Below are 17734 nucleotides of genomic sequence, written 5' to 3' on the forward strand. Positions count from 1 at the left end.
GTTTGTTATTTAAAGATATTAAGTAGGATAGTTTTTATTATTATATCTCAAACTACCAACCATCGCGGTGGCATCATACGTTTAAATGAGGACTCTTTAAAATAAATGTAACTATTTCATGTGATATATACTACTTAAGCAATTTTAAAGGAACATGATCTCTATGAAAATTTGCAAAATGCCAATATGTAATTTCAGAAATAGTGATTTTTCTTTTTTGGATGACGGGGAACTTTACTTAATGCGTGTTATATGCCTGCTTGACTACCCGATGTCTGCCTTGGAAGCTACTGTTAAACAGTGAAGTTTAAATGCCAAGGTTTTTAGGGAAAAAAAATTAGGCGTTCTCACTGAGTACAAAACAACAAACACTGTTGATTGCCCAATGTAATGGTGCACCTGCTGAGTTAATTAAACAAAACCTCTTCTACAAATTTAGTAAATAAATAATAAAAAACATAGCTTTTATTCATGGTGTATAAAGCAATGTTATGTGTGTACTTTCTTTGTTAACTCTTTGAGAACCATAAGGTGAGCAAGAGATGCTGTGGTCCATTGCTAGCTGGAAAATGAAGACATGGTAGGGACACCTTAGACCTCCCTGGCCATACCTAATTTCTTTAGAATGTACTTACTTTCAGATATCCATGATTAATGAACCAACTTTCTTACTGCAGTACATAAAATCGACATACTACAGAGAAGAACCTTTTCTGTACTGCACAACAGCCAAAAATAATGATGTGTTTAATAAAACGCTTAGTAGATACGCCTGATACCGCTATGCAACACTAAGGACTAAAATAATCTAGGTTTATTTATGTTTTTCTTACTAAATCCACCCTATATTATAGAGTACTGATATAATTTCTGTATATTAATCCAGATATGTTGGTCTATATAAATAATTATATATAAATAAGAGGAAATACAGACAGTCCTCACTTACCGCCAGTGTTATGTTCTTATGACTTGGTCATAAAACAAATTGGTAGGTAAGTAATGATGTGCTACATGTGCTACAGAGCATGTGCACCAGAGCAGGTCTATGTTTGGGGAAGTTTCCCCAAACATATACAAGCGCACCAGAGCAATGTTTTGCCTTTTAACTTGGTCCAGCCTGCCAGGCGCCTGGACTCCTTCAAGGATGCCTGTGATGTGTATCTGATTTCTGCTGAATTGCCATGCCATATGCTGATTATGTTGGGCATTCATTCACTGGGAGTGTCAGATAAGTGCTCTCAGCCAATGATTGCATTACTGTCCATAGGAATATGCACAGAATTGACATTAGTCAGCTCGGCTTCGGACTGACATAGGACAGTCCAGTGACGCTGCTGACAGTGGAGTCACACCTCTGGAGCCAAGGGGTTAATTGGTGTAGCGAAACACTGCACATACAGAATTCAGGCATTAGGATCACTTCAAAGTGGCCATGGTGCTTAGAGTAACATTTAGATGCTAAGAATTTGTGTCTGCACCAGCCCTGTTTCATGTCATAAATGCTATATTTACTTTAACCCCTTAAGGACCAAACTTCTGGAATAAAAGGGAATCATGACATGTCATACATGTCGTGTGTCCTTAAGGGGTTAAATTATTTACTATTATCCAACATATCTTCATTTTTAAATATTTAGATTTTTAATATATTGATATATTTTTATTTATAAGATTTTTTTATATTTTTTTATATTTTTAAAACATATTTTAACAGGTCTCAATTTAATATCTTTGTACAGGCATTTCAACTGATACAAATCTATCTAAACAATTTAACACAAAACTACCCATATACTTTAAAGTTGACTTCTGTAGACAAAACATTTTAAATGGTTTTTTTTCCTAACAGATTTTATTAATTTGTCCAAAAATATTAAATCAAAGCCAAAGTTGCCCAGTCCAGTTGGAATACTGTCTTACATAACAGGACTGTTAGTGCGCCTTAAGGATTGGGATGGAAACCACTGGCCAAGATTACACCCTTGTATATCTGAAACTATAAATTTTAGCACATTGATAACAATATTCTACTTAATGTAGTAAATCACTCTCAGTCCCGTTATAATGGTTACATGACACAACAAGGCAAGGCTTACTTTAACTTATTACTTGTGACATTTTATTAGAACATTGACAAATTGTTGTCTTCATTATCCAACTTTGAGACCTTTTACGTTGTAATAATGAAATTTTTCCAGTATTCAATAATTGTTAAATCTGAACATTTAAAATGCATAGCTTTACCTGCAGTGAACAGAGATTGGACCATCCTGACCGAATTGTTCTTTTGTTTTATGTACTTGTCCTATGAAATCGATAAATCCTTCTCCTGACTTTGGCACTCCTTGTTCTGGCCAATCAGTGAACTGAAACTGTCGCACTGTTCGAGATTGACCATCCTAAGCAGAAAAAGAAAAATAAGTATATGTAGGATTGCAGCAAAATCACAACAGTAATACAAAACAATTATCAACTGCAAGAAAATATATACTATGCTGGTCAAATACACATTTCTCACCAGTATAGCAAATGATAAAATAACAGAACGATATCATATTGTTGTGCTAAATTCATCTGAGGAAAAAAAGATCAGTATAATTACTGCAGGCAATTCTGTCAATCATATTCATTGAGTTCAGCTAATTGAATTTTGGACTCTAAAACTGAAACATGACCTATGACAATTGCCATTTTAATACAGTATATGTAAAATGCCATGCCAATTAAGCAATGCTGTAATTCTCCAACAGTTTTAGACTCAGAATTGTGAGTTATGTAATTGATCTACTCATTTACACAACAGTTGCCATATTTACATAGCTATGTATGCCATACAAACATATATATATATATATATATATATACATAGCTGTGACAGTGTCCATTGCTAAGGGTACCTGCAGAAATTCAGTATGAAGTCTGAAACACAATGCATATTGCTCATTTGAATACCAAGCTGGGAACTCTGGGATAGTTGTGGAAACATGATTTCTCCAGTTTCTATGCCCAAGAAGTTCTTCTAAAAGTCCAACTTGTTATATACAGGAGATACCAAACAGTAATATATATATATATATATATATATATATATATATATACACAAGTTATTTATATTTCCAGGCTAATCATGGCAGCATATACACATGGGTTAGCTCCTCCCCTTACAGCCGATAGGACAGGAAAACCACCAAGGTTTTAAAAGGAGGCTCCATCCCTAAGGTCCTCAGTCTTTTTCCTGTCCTACAGCCCTTAGGACGTGAGCAATTTGCTCCCTTAACTTATGGACATGTATGTTTTTTTATCTTCATTACTTTATTTGCCTGTTTTACTGTAGTACATTATGCAGTTGTGCTTTTATGCTGTGATGCATTTAAGCTTTGATATCTTTAAACTAGTGCATTATACAGCTGTACCTTATTTTTAAGATTGTGGTACATTATGCGGTTGTGCTTTTGCTAGGAAGCATTTAACCCCTTAAAGGACCAAACTTCTGGAATAAGGGAATCATGACATGTCCCACATGTCATATGTCCTTAAGGGGTTAAGCTGTGTTGCATTTCAGCTGTGTGGCATTTAAAACTGTTTCATTTAAATTTGCATTTAATACTTTTGCATGTATTGAAACTGCAGTACATTTGGAAAACTGCAGTGCATTTGAAGACTGATATATTTAAAACTGTGATACATTTTGAAAACTGTGTTACCTTTTATATCTTGAGGCCTTTAGACTGTGGTGCCTTTAAACTTTGACTTTTTGCACGTGGTTGCCTTTTCAACTCCCTTGCAGGCACTTTTGTTATCTATTTTGCTTCCCCTCTGTCCCAGTGATTTATTCCCGGTACCCTGGGTGTTTAGGGGCCATGTAGGCTTCAGACAGAGTCCTCTCCTGGTCTCTAAACAGCAAACACACTTGGAATAGGCCCACATGTGTGCAGTTTGTGCCTTATTGGGCCTAATACAGATGACTTGCATTGTGGGAATACAGGTTGTGGCAGCCTTCTTGGATAAGGGCAATTGCCAGAAAGTGCCTAAAATAAAGGGAAAAGTACAGTAAACCTACCACACTTATTTGGTAAGTATTTGCAGTGTCTCCAGACATGGATAAGTGCTGTCTTCAGCCTGTTTTAAAGCTGTTTCGCTGGTTTCTTATAGAATTTAACAGTGCACATTTTTTCTTAATACTTACCACAGGTAATATTTAGTTATTATTATTTGTCAGGTGTCTGATTCTTCACCAGGATCTGGTTATGAGGTGAAAACAGTTGAAGGAATCGTTTATGCACTGACTTCCTCCAGAAGGTTGTCGCTTCAGCATGACCTATCACTGTGCAGCCACATGACATGCAGGCAGGGCTTACAAAGTAAGTTCCAGAGGCCTTAGGGGTAAGAAAAGAGGCCAGGCTTTACCCTGTGGAGGAAGTGATTTCCAACCCCAGAACTACACCACCTAAGTTGCACACTTATGGATCATAGGTGGACGCAGACCTATCCAATTTTACGCCTACCATTGCAGGAGGCCAGCCAGCTGTGACTTCCGCTGCTGTTTCTACAAACATGAAATATGTGATTAAAGATCTCAAGGCTACTATGGAGAGAGATATTAAAAGCCAAGATTGAAGAGGCAGTCTGAAGTCTTCAGGTTACAACTGACTTCTTCACAGAAACTTCCCTAGATGTAACTAGGATATTCTCTGGATCAAATGGCTTTGTCTATAGCAGCTAGGAAAGCATTATGGTTCTATTTCTGGGATGATGACTCATCCTCCAAGTCTGCCCTCTACACCATTCTATTTGAAGGGGTGGTGCTGTTTGGGGAAACTTTGGATAATTCCATTGAAAAAGCGAATGAGGGCTGCAAGATATTGGTACCTTAGGATGGAAGTTCCAAGGATCCCAGCTCGTCATAGTCATAGTCAGACCGGAGAACCTCCAGTGACCAGTATTTCTGAGATACATGGAGCTACTGGCCCTGCAGGGAATACTCCAGAGGTGACTCAGGGCAGTTGGTAAACCTGCCTTTCAAGGTTCTAATGGAGCTATAACGCAGTCGTTTTGCTCTTCAGCAATGAACATATCTCCTCCGGTACTAGGAGCCTCATTTTTCTGATCACACATACCTGGGCTCATCATACTCTGGAGGCTTGTGTGGTATCCATGGTCCAGATTGATATAGACTGGAGTTTTTTCTTAATGGGCACAGGAGTCCCCATACCAACAGGAGTATTAAGACCAATGAATCAAAAGGTAAAGCACTGAAGGAAGAAGCCTTCTGGACGAAGAGGTGATATTTTTTTTTAGGTCCCAGAACAAGAGCAGTTCCAGGGACAAGTTTCGCCTCTCTTCTGGTGCTTAGAGGAAAAGCACAGGAAAGCCTACATTGGACATAAGAGGGGCCAACAAGAGGCTGAATGTCAGAGTCTTCGGGATGGAGTCAAGCAGATCCATATCTCAAGCAAGCTGGAAGGATAATTTCCTTACCTCTATATATCTCAAGGATGCTTATTTTCAGTCCAATCTGCAGAGATCTTCGGCATTAGCTCAGAAGAGAACCTACCATTTGGCCTCAATGTGGCCCCAAGAATCTTTATATGTGCTTATAGTGTTATTGAGAGTCCAGAACTCCACCTGGTTCCATTAGCTGGAGGATCTACTTCTGATAGCCTTAGACCCTCAGAAGGCAGGCACACAGAGGTATATAGTTCTTTCATAACTCCTAAAGTTTGGCTGCTTGATGAATATCAAGAAAAGCAGTTTCAGACCAGCTCAGTGGTTGACATTCCTGAGTGGAAAATTCTATGCTCTGCTTTTCCCTATCTCGGGAACAGTTCCACAGATTGTAAAGGTTTTCTCTCCCAGTTTCTTCATTTCTGCTTGGTAACAGCAAGAAAATAGATACAACTACTAGGAATCCTGGCTTCCACCAGCAGACTTGTCAGATGGGCCCAATGGCATCTCTGGATTCCTTACAGATCCTTCCTATCTTGATCCAACAAGAGAAAGATTATTGGAGTCAGCCACTTACTATGTCCCCCATCAGTGGAGTTACACCTTCCCTGGCAGCTGAAAGAGGGATTAGATCTCTGAGTTTCCTGTGAACAGAACCTCATTGGTCGATTATTAGCTCGAATTCCAGTTTTTTATAAGATTGGTTGCACAGTGTTTGGAACATGTTGCACAATATTTCCATTCATTTGTATGGAACTAAGAGTCATTTTCAAGGTTCTTCTTCACTTCAGATGCTTGCTGAAGAATGAGTGGGTCCAAATTTGCTCAAAAATCAATGCAACTGTATCCTATATTTACCAAGATGGGTCTCACAGATACATATTGATGGAATTCCAGCCCATAATCAGGGCACAGAAGAACAACCAGTGGCTCAGAATACAATGGCTGTTTGCTAGAGCTGAATAACTGTGGACAAGGTGGATTGGCAACCAGGTCCTGACGTATCCTCAGGGTTGACGCAGATTGTCTGATACCCTACATAGATCTGATGGCCATTTCTTGGACCTACCAGGTCCAGAAGTATTTTTTACATGCTAGGACCAGAATGCTCAGGTTCAGGATACACTGACTCAAATTTAGAATTTTAGTCTGATGTACATATTTTCCTGTTTTCGACTTTCCTAAGAAGGCAATGCAAAAGGTGACAGTGGAAGACCGTGTCGACTCAAATTCCTATGATGAATAAGATGATTCTGGAACCTCCAAGGGAAATTCCTGTATGTCCAGACCTATTACAAGGCCCCATGACACACCAGGATCCTCAAGTTCTGGTGTTGATGCAGGGGTCCATATTAGTATAGGCATCCCTGAGACGGTCATTGAGATCCTCTTACAATCCTATACAGGCTTTACTAAGCTTGACATGCTTTTGTCTGTTGGAATTACTCCTCGTTCAGGCCTTGAAAGGTTCTGTGTTATAACACTCTAGAGGAGCACTTAGCTGCACTTTGCTTCATATAGGCATTGACTGAAATCATGCCTCCACTGAGTGTGGTGAAGCCAATATGTGACGTACCACTGGTCTCACGGGCCCTGACTGAACCATTATTCGAACCTCTAGAATGAGCTTCCATGGTGGTAGCACAGAAAGTGCTGGTGGCTGGTACCCCAGCAAGGAAAATGGGTGAACTCCAGGCTTGATCCTGTGAACCCCCTTTCACTACTTTTCAACAGATATGGTCATCTTGCATTTGGCATCTGAAGATCCTGCCTATGGTGAATGCTTATCTAGGTCATTCTCTACCTGTACTGAAGGGTACCGATTGAGCGTTGATATCCCTTGTGCTTTGCTTCATGTAAGCAACAATTGAACTCAAGCCTCCGCTGAGGGTGTTGAAACCAATATGTGACGTACCACTGGTCTCACAGACTCTGACTGAACTTCTAGCAGGAGCTTCCATGATTTTAGCCCAGACGTTGCTGTTGCTGGTGACTTGTACCTCGGCAAGGTGAATGTGTGCACTTAGCTGCACTTTGCTTCATATAGGCATTGAATGAAATCATGCCTCCACGGAGTGTGGTGAAGCCAATGTGTGACGTACCACTGCTCTCATGGGCCCTGACTGAACCATTATTCAAACCTCTAGAAGGTGCTTTCATGGTGGTAGCACAGAAAGTGCTCGTGGCTAGTACCCCAGCAAGGAAAATGGGTGAACTCCAGGCTTGATCCTGTGTACCCCCATTCACTGAATTTCAACAGGATATGGTTGTCTTGCTGGTAGCACCAGAGATCCTGCCTAAAGTGAGAGCCTTTCAATGCCATTCTCTACCTGTACCAAAGGATTTGGGGCATTCTCCACTAGTACTGTTACAGCATCTCGTGGGCTTCCATGGCAATGGTCTCTGCTGAAACTTTGTAAAGTTGGCATTTGGACCTCTTTGAACTAGTTTGTCCTGCATTACATATTGGACATTGAAGTAATTCGTGAGGCACAATTTGGACGTCACGTCCGTTCTCTACCTGTGCTGGAGGGTATCAGGGCACTCTCCTCTCATGCTGTTGCAGCATCATGGGTTGCCATGGTAATGGTTTCCGCTGACACTTTTTGTTAGCTAGCATTTGAACCTCTTTAGACACGTTTGTCTGGCATTTCATACTGTTCGTTAAAACAGTCTATGATGCACAATTTGGTACTCAAGTACTTAACTCAGTTAATTCTTCTATCTATGTTGAATTATTCTGATTATTTGATTGGCTATTCTGTCCCTCCCTTTGTAAGCGTGGGTATTCCCCATGTGTATATGCTGCCATGATTAGCCTGGAAAATGGAAAATTTATTCATACTTAACGTAATTTTCTTTTCCTGGCTATTATTCATGGCAGCATATACTTCCCACCCATTAATGTCTCTATTTATGTACTGTAGAGCTTGTAAACTGACTGAGGACCTTAGGGATGGAGCCTCCTTTTAAAACCTTGGTGGTTTTCCTGTCCTATCGGCTGTAAGGGGAGGAGCTAACCCATGTGTATATGCTGCCATGAATAATAGCCAGGAAAAGAAAATTACGGTAAGTATGAATACATTTTCCATTATATATAGGTTAATTATATATATGTAGATGTAAAAAACAAATATTTACAAGATACACATTTTATTTGTTTTTTACATTTACATCGCTGGACTAATAAGGCTACAATCTCTCTTTCTCTCTCTCTCTCTCTCTCTCTCTCTCTCTTTCTCTTTCTCTCTCTCTCTCTCTATATATATATATATATATATATATATATATATATATATATATATATAAAATCAACTTGTGATCACCTAATGTGTGCAATATTTTTAAACAAACTAAATGTTTATTTAAGAACTTTGAAAATAACAAGCTGTCTTTACAAATGTTTCAAAACAACAGCATTCATCATACATCATACATTGAGATGCAATAATCAACAATGTAAGAAAGATAGTTTGGCAAAAAAAAAAGCACCCACAGCTTAACAATGACAGGGCAGTGATTGCCTTTAGAGCAGATAGGGCTGGATTTCCCATTTGGCGGAGTAGACACTTGCCGGTTTCATTCCCTGCTGGTTGGAAGACACTCAGCGAATTCTGCCATACCGAGCGAGGGAGTGCGGAGATGACGGACTTTCTCTGAAGCTGGACTCTAGGTGGCATTGGGTGACTCAAAGTTTAGGCTTCTCCCTTCAGCCTTCTGTTTAAACTCTGATTTGTTTTGCTTTTTTTGATTTCTTTATTTTATTTTCTTTGCTTCATCTCATGCGCAGTGGTAATTAATAGCCTGTTTCATGTAGCATGTCAACTAGCAAACATATTACTACTGTTTATACCTACAACCAATCTAAACCATGCTTTGAGTTCACTTGCCATTTTACTCTCCTGATAGTCTCATTTGTTTCATGTATTGCATTGGACTGAAGGCATTTTCACTCTAGCATTACCCATACACCTATGCAGCCCTAGTAGCATCACTAATCTTGTAGGTTTAAACCATGTTTAATCTGCGTACGTTCCTGATATAAATCATTATGTCTATCCTACCTTTCGTATCTACCCGCCTAGTTGAGACCAATGTTTTAGACATATATGCCTAGCCTGATTCCTTTAACAAAAATTGTGCTGTCAACGATTGCCATGATACTGTTTATTATGTATTATTCCATCGGCTTGTATCTGCTGTCATGGCGATATAAGCGTGTAATAAATTATTTTTAAATATTTTAAAAATTAATAAAAAAAATAGAAACACCATAGATTCTAAGGAGTTTTTATTTTTTTTATTTTACACCTGAGTAATCCCTAAATCCTGTAATGTTAGGTGTGCCTTGCGGAGAGGGTTGAGGAGCACTTCCCTACAGAACCCTTTTTAAATTCTGTACCTATAAGCATCTGACATGTAAATCTGGCCGTGGGTGGCAGAAAGTTGTCAGCAGTTCAGCTATCACTGATATCTTGTTGGTTGAGCAGAGAACATGCTTAGAATACTTCTCAGAAGGATGTGACATTGAGAAAAGAGGGAATAATGCTAAAGGCACATGTAAAAAACAGATAAAATTTGTATCTTGTAATACCTTTTTTATTGGACTAACAGAATTTTTTAATGACAAGCTTTAATGACAAGCTTTCGGGATAACCTCCCTTTCTCAAGATACAAATTTTATCTGTTTTTTACATCTACATCACTGGACTAATACGGCTAAAATCTCTCTCTCTCTCTCTCTCTCTCTCTCTCTCTCTCTCTCTCTCTCTCTCTCTCTCTATATATATATATATATATATATATATATATATATATATATATATATATATATATCAGATATTTTCTAGAATGGACCTGTCCCCTTCTTTATACTAAAACTCTCCATAGTTTGTACATTATTTTACATGACCAGCTCAAGTGGATCATGGTAGTATGAGGCAAACAATATGTACAGGTTATTTCCCCTAAATTCAAAATTGTAGATAATTCTATAATGAGTTGCCGTATAAAGGCAAAAAACAATCTTAAACACAGATATCATTACAGCATTTTTTAGCCTAAACTTTACAATGTGGATTTTAATGTACTACAGTTTGCTGTTTAGTGAATAAGACACGGTACGTATCTGCAGCAGCACATGTGTGTTTTATTCTGTTTAGGCAGCATGCATATTATATTTTAATTATAAGAAGGGAGCAGAGTTTTTAAATAAGAGTTTAGTGTGTCTTTAAATACTAAATAAGAGAGAAATACCTACTCAGAAGATCGAATACTATTACGAAAATAGGTTATTGATTTATTTATATGCACTTTAGTACCACTTCAAAAAAGGTTGATTGATGTGACCAGAAATCAAGGTTTATGAATTTGAAAAGCATTTTGTAATTTAGATACTCCTAATTAGATGAATGTTTCAATCAATATGTTGTCCTTATTGTCCTTTGTTTACAGTAAGAGATGTAGGCAATAGTCATTCAAGGTGAAAGGGATTATGGGATTTGCTATATTACACTTTAATTGGTTGGAAACAAGAGAATAACTCTTAGATCAATTCTAACTTGGAGAAATCAAACTTGGAACAAACAAAACGACAACTGCTAAGCAATATCACATTTCCAGTATGCTGTAGTGAAGGAATGGATTTTACTTAATTCTTTATATATCTGCCCCACTTTTAAATTGCTGTGGAAATTAGTTAAATTATACATAACGTAGAAATATTGAGTAACCATCTACACTACGACTAATGAGAGAAAACACAGATATCAGAAGATACAGAGCAATAAAAGAGATCATAGGCTTCAATCTAATATTTTTGGATACGCTTCTTAAATGATTTGATATTTTTGGATACACTTTGAAAAAAATGTTTTTAAAAAAACTGAATGTTTTGGACGGGCGTAAAATGTGTCTGCAGGATGTACATTTGCCACATTTCCCTCGCCATAACTTACACATCTTTGATATGTAGATGGATGGGTATTAGGAGATCCCTAAGATTTTTACCCCTTCTAGTTGTGACTGTTGGATGAGGGCTCAGAACTTCCTTCAGATGTATAATGATGTGCTGCATATTATTCCTGCATCTATTGTATATTGCAATACATCTAATCATTTGTGGCTTTGTTGTGATCTCCTGGTTATATAACAAACGTTCCCTATTATTTTATTTTCATGAATATTCAGTGTAAGAACCAGAAAATTAAACTAATTGTCTCCTCTTTCACTTGTACGATACATATTCGTTGGTATGCCAAGGTATGTTCCTACCATAGACCTAGGTTGATATTAGGATAAGGGGTGCACAAGTAGTGCCCATGGCAGGTTTCCATTGAGATCTGGAGCGGAGTGACATGGCCAAGTACCTGATTTAGCATTAATCTTTGAGATCTTATTTACTTGAGACAGATGTTTACTATCGAAAGTTCACTGCCCAACTTTCAATTTACATGTTTTTTTCACATAGTGTGATGCAATATTGCATGTCAGTCAGTGTAGTTTCTCTTTTTTTCCCTTTTAAAATATCAGTTATCTCATTAAAGATTTCAATATTTTAGCCTCTTTGCTCACTACAATCCAGATTTGGGTTTTGGTGTAGGTAGTCATATACTTTTTTATTTTTATTTTCTAGAGTTATATTTAAACCTGTTTGTTATGTATTGAATAGGCTAAATGATTAATTATGGACTCAGTATAATATTTTCTGATAAGCTTTGGTCACTACCCCAGCACCATTCCTGCAAAATTCACGTTCTGGGTGAGCAGCTTTACCCCTAACCACTTGTCCCTATTAGGAGAGACCCATGTGTTACGGACACTCCACAGACTCATATTGGATTTCCCTATGTTAAAGTACCAAAGACGGTTCCTTCGGTGTTTCTATTACTTTTACCCATTTACACGAACCCCTTGGATTACAAATTCGTGCATACGGACTCGGACCACCCAGCCCCTGGCGTGTCCCACCACTTAACCCTGTTGACCTCTAAAACAACCGAACGGACGACCACCGGGAGGTTGTGGTTTGCGGTTAACCACAAACCTTAATTGACTACCTCAGGGTGGCCTCGTTCGTCAACTATTTTCACCATATCCAAACTCCCGAACAAGGACCACCTACACACCGGCGTGTGTCCGTAATTAGAACGCTGAGGCTGCGGTTAACCGCAGGCTAATTGGTCCCTTCAGGGTGGTCTACGTTCGGTTCCCAAAGGGTTGGGACAACCAGCCAGAGAGCGATATTCGTGCAGCTTGCTATCCGTGTTTGTTTCCAGGAGTTTTGGAAACGATACCCGCTCGCCTATTCACAAGCAGAAAAGATGGCCGCCATCTCGTGTTCGGGACAACGAGACACGAAAAGACTTATATCTCAGAGACTAGCCATACCGTTCGTGAGGTCTGAGCGCTATTCGTCTATCTGATGTGCTCAGACCTGAGCTATCTAACGAATGGTAGAATATAAGGGGTATTTTGTAAATTGTTATAAATATATATTTTATTCTGTTTTTACATGTTGGAAATGCACTTGGAGATAATTGAATTGCCATAACCGTTGGAATCATTATCTCCAAGCTGGGCGGGGACTATTTCAAATGATGCAGTGTATTGTCATTGGTCAACTGTCCCTGTATCCCATCAGGTCCAGAGGGGGCTGTCCCTGGACCTGGGCTTTTGCATAAATAACGCCAACCCTGTGCCATTAAAGCCAGTTTGTGTTTGACCTTCAAATCGCAGCCTTGACTCGTTTTGTGGGAACCAGGGTATCCTAGCTATAGTAGAGCTAGTGGGATTGCTTTGTATTCACAGGACTCTGCTGGTCCGCTGACCAGAATAGCACTTCTCTCTCTCCACACTCGGGAACCAGGACATCCAAGCGGTCCAGCCTTCAGCTAGCCTGGGGGTAACCGTAACACCATGTATTCCTCAATGTAGAATGATGATATTTTCCAGCCCTTATTAAGTGCTGTGGGAGAATAGATGCCCAATGACACTCTCACAGTGTTTTAACCCGAGTGTCAACCTTAAATTGATAAACGCCTAAAATGTATAGATTTAAAGACAAATCGACCTTAATCTCAGCATGATGTAATTTGTGTTATAGCCAGATGTAAATTCTGTTACAATTACATGAAGTTATTGCTATAAAAGAGGTGTACTTAGTTTTCCATATTGGATTACTTTTTGTTAAATAAATCATGACACACTGCTATACATCATGTGTTGTTGTTCAACTGAGGTTGTATTTACATAATTTTAAGACCTGGTAAGGAAGAGATTATTGTTATGTCCTTATATGTAAAATAATAATAATAATAATAATAATAAAAAAAACGAGAACTCAAAGAGGGTGTGATTTATATTTCCCTTATATGTATATATTTAGATGTATTGAGAAATACCAGATGCAGTAAGATGCACAAAAATAACTGAATAATAAAAAAATTAACATAAAATAACTACAAAAGTGGTATATTCTATACATCATGGGACCTTTACTTGATCAAGTAAGTCTAGCCATATACCAGTGAAACATAGCTTGTGTTCCTGTAAAATGTAATTAAAGCAAATCATCAAGTTATCATCAATCCATCTGTGTAACTTAATCACAGAGCACATCATTATATACTATTGTTATTTGTTTTATAGGCAAGAAGCCACATTAGTGCTGCATTATTTTTCTGATAACTCACATAGCATTGAAGAGTTTAAGAAAAATATTACCCTTTTAAAGTGATAACACTGAACTTATTTAACTTAGTAGAAATAAGCTATGGCTGTGGAGCTGATCCCAAAAAGGGAATTGGCACCTGGTTATTAAAATGGAAGATAAACCTGAAATTCCAGCAATGTGAGAAAAGCTTGGGATTAGTTTGTAGTGCAAGCAACTTCGTAAACTGGCCAACAATCCTGATGTGTACAGCCTTTAAGAGGATAAGATCTTGGCTGCTTGAAAAAGTCAGCAAAGCCAACATTGAAATTATTATGTGTAAAGCTTGTCAGACTTTTCTTTAGGAATGTTATCTGCTCTGCAGTATTTATATCACACCACATTAGCCTTCCAACTCACACGACCTACAGACCATACATAACTAAAACATATTTACAGCCTTAAGTGATGAAAAAGCTAAGGATATATTTGAAATAAGAATCTCTAAGAATAAGAGCAGTTAACCAATCACATAAAACCACTCAAAAAATATCTTCCAGAATCAACATTTCCACGTTCCAAGGGCTTTGTTCCACAGATGTGAAATTTGAGATGCTGCCAAGAAGGGAATGTTATATCCAAGTTAAACATTTAATGATCATGTGTTGTTTTATTTGGTATACTAGAAACAATATTTATTGTCTGCAATATCTATCTATCTATCTATCTATCTATCTATCTATCTATCTATCCATCCATCTGTCTATCTTGCTATATGTGCTTGATTTCAAATAAACTTACCCTGGCATCTGTGACTTTAAATTCCCTTAATATATATTGTGGCATATTATATTCCGCCATGGGGTCAACAACAAAGTACTGGTATCGTGCAGAACGTTCAGCTGGCCAGTACTGGTGGCATTTTTCCTGTAAAGGAGGCAGTGTTAAAAATGGTACAGAGAACATCATAGCTTCAGTGTAATAACATTAACGCCGTAATGATGTTAGAACATTTCATTATGTCCTATAAACCCTGGGCATTGGGGAACAGTGACATGTCCTAATGTTTAGTGTAAATAGGGTTAAATCTTGACAACCGAGACAGCCCCCATAAAGTCAGTCTGTCAATCCCGATGATCTGAGTCATGTGATCGTGGTGTCATTGCGATCACATGACTTGGACCGGCCAGATTTACTGCAGAAGAACTGCCTCGGTTCTCAGGCAGTCCCCCCAAATGGATTTGGCAAGGAGGGTGAGTATTTGGGCTGGAGGGAGGGCACGATTTTTAGGGCGTGCTAACGTTGGGAATGGAATAAGGGGTTAAACATAAAATATAACATGGTTTACTTTGTAAACAGACAGCCATATAAATATATTAGTGTCCTTGAAAAACATGTAAAGTCTACCCCCAAAAAAGTACAGGTGGAACTTTTTCAACTGTTTTGGCACTATCTAGAACTAACATTACACAGAACAAAATGCATATTTGTTTTTAGAAGAGGACTACTGAAAGTAACTTACTCTGCCCATTTCTCGAAGTTTTGTCAACATAACAACAATGGTGGAGTTGTGTTCCCATAGCATTCGCCAGAAATCTTCTGTAGTTTCTGCAAGGGGTCCCTGTGTAGCTATATAGGCTTTCTGTTGTCTATGCAAATTAAACAAATACTACATTATTGCAGAATGTCTCACACATATATTTGTACATGTTACAAAGGCTATAACACATGGCATGCAATCTATTGCTATTTCTAATAAAGAAAATGTACACTTCTAAGACACATCATACATTCTGGATTTGTCATGGAATATGATACAGATATTAACTACTTAATCAACATCGTGAAATGCAAGATTGAGTGATTATTTACTTAACATAAACATTTGGGTGTGTTGAAAACTGACATGAAAATTAAGGATAATGCATCCAAGATGGAAAAAAGCTCCAGCTCATTCGTGTCAGAGATCATTCTCTACTTTGGTAGTCTTCGTCTACATTTTCAAAGCAGGTCACCACAATTGAATGTTTAGTGATTGAACCATGATGCAATTTGGCAGAATGGTTACGGTTACAATATTTTAATCCCTTAAGGACACATGACGGAAATATTCCGGCACGATTCCCTTTTATTCCAGAAGTTGTGTCCTGAAGGGGTTAAGATTACATATTGGTTAAATACCATGGCTGACTATTCTTATTGATCCACCTGTTTTCTACCTGTAATATCATTAAAAACTGAACTGTATGTCACGTATGACGAGTAATGTAACATAACATTAAACTACTGGGATGTTTTACTGCAAGCAAATGTCTATGTTCTGACATTTTAAGTGATATATAACAAAAGATAAATGAAATATATAAATATAACTATAACATGTTCTATTACAATATTTAATGTATTTTTTTATTGTATGATTTATTAAATTGCTAATATGATTTATACTATCATCTATATTCTTTAAGTGACAAAATTAGGTTTATTTATTTTTTTCACTGAAGAGGTAAATAACTTATATATAATAATAAAACCCTATGCTAAGAAAGACTTATAGAATCAGTTATGCTTGGGCATTCTAATACTAGGGGAGACATCTGTAGTGAATCCTTCAGTAACTAAAGTGTTTTTAAAAGGAATAAATTTAATTTGTTCCAAGCAAATTGCAAACTGAGAGCTTGATACCATGAAACACTAAGAGCACACTATTTCTATAAAGACTCTTTTGTAACAAAATGCTGATTACAGGGAGGTCATAGTGGTAAAAAGTACATTGCAAACAGATTATAATATTTACATTATAAATTAGTGTTGCCCATGTAACTAAGGCATCACCAGTGCACCATAAAGAATCAAGTTAAATACATAGCATAGAAGAATCTACTAGGTTTTAAGCAAGATACATATTGCCAATAGGGTGGCCATAGTGTTTGCATACATTCCTCCATGCTTCTGTCAAAAATGACACTAAATCTATATAACCAAGTATATATATATATATATATATATATATATATATATATATATATATATATATATATATCCAAAGAGGTAGCAGCACTCACAGAATATAAAAGTTCAAATCTTTATTAGGTCATATTAAAAGTCACGATCAACGTTTCAGTCCTCTATGTGGGACTTTCCTCAGGATCAATATGGTTGTATTGATCCTGAGGAAAGTCCCATATAGAGGACTGAAACGTTGATCGTGACTATTAATATGACCTAATATAGATTTAAACTTTTATATTCCGTGAGTGCTGCTACCTCTTTGGATATTTGGATAAAGAAGCCCTGGCTGAGCACCCGGCAAACAAGGGATTCCTATAGCGTGAGTGCAAAAGTTTTTTGTTTTCTTTATATATATATATATATATTTCAAGAAAGATCTATTTGATTGTTCAGTAACTGACTTTTTGTGAACATATGCAATAAACATTCTGATGGGCAGCACTTTGTCAAGGAAGTTTAATATTGTTTGATATCTTGAACGCAGAAGTCACAACCTTTCAGATACTGTACAATATAATTTAAGAGACGAATTGATGGAGGTTGTGGATCAAGTGATTGAATAGGAGAGTAACAGAGAATGTAAATTCAGGAGAGGGTTTATACACAGATGCTACAATATTACAG

The 17734-nt window shown here is 37.5% G+C and overlaps 1 protein-coding gene across 16 annotated transcripts in view; it reads right to left on the reverse strand.

The window, feature by feature from the left end:
* Nucleotides 1–17734, reverse strand: part of PTPRD (protein tyrosine phosphatase receptor type D) — a 1559142-nt gene that overhangs the window by 6668 nt on the left and 1534740 nt on the right. For all 16 annotated transcript variants that reach the window (XM_063455118.1, XM_063455128.1, XM_063455127.1 and 13 more), the window contains 3 exons: nt 15621–15747; nt 14900–15025; nt 2248–2402 (listed from right to left, as the gene is read on the reverse strand). In XM_063455118.1, the coding sequence (XP_063311188.1) occupies nt 2248–2402; nt 14900–15025; nt 15621–15747 (408 nt within the window). The remainder of the gene's footprint in view (nt 1–2247; nt 2403–14899; nt 15026–15620; nt 15748–17734) is intronic.

The sequence above is a fragment of the Pelobates fuscus genome, chromosome 5 (genome assembly GCF_036172605.1).
Source record: "Pelobates fuscus isolate aPelFus1 chromosome 5, aPelFus1.pri, whole genome shotgun sequence".
NCBI lineage: Eukaryota > Metazoa > Chordata > Amphibia > Anura > Pelobatidae > Pelobates > Pelobates fuscus.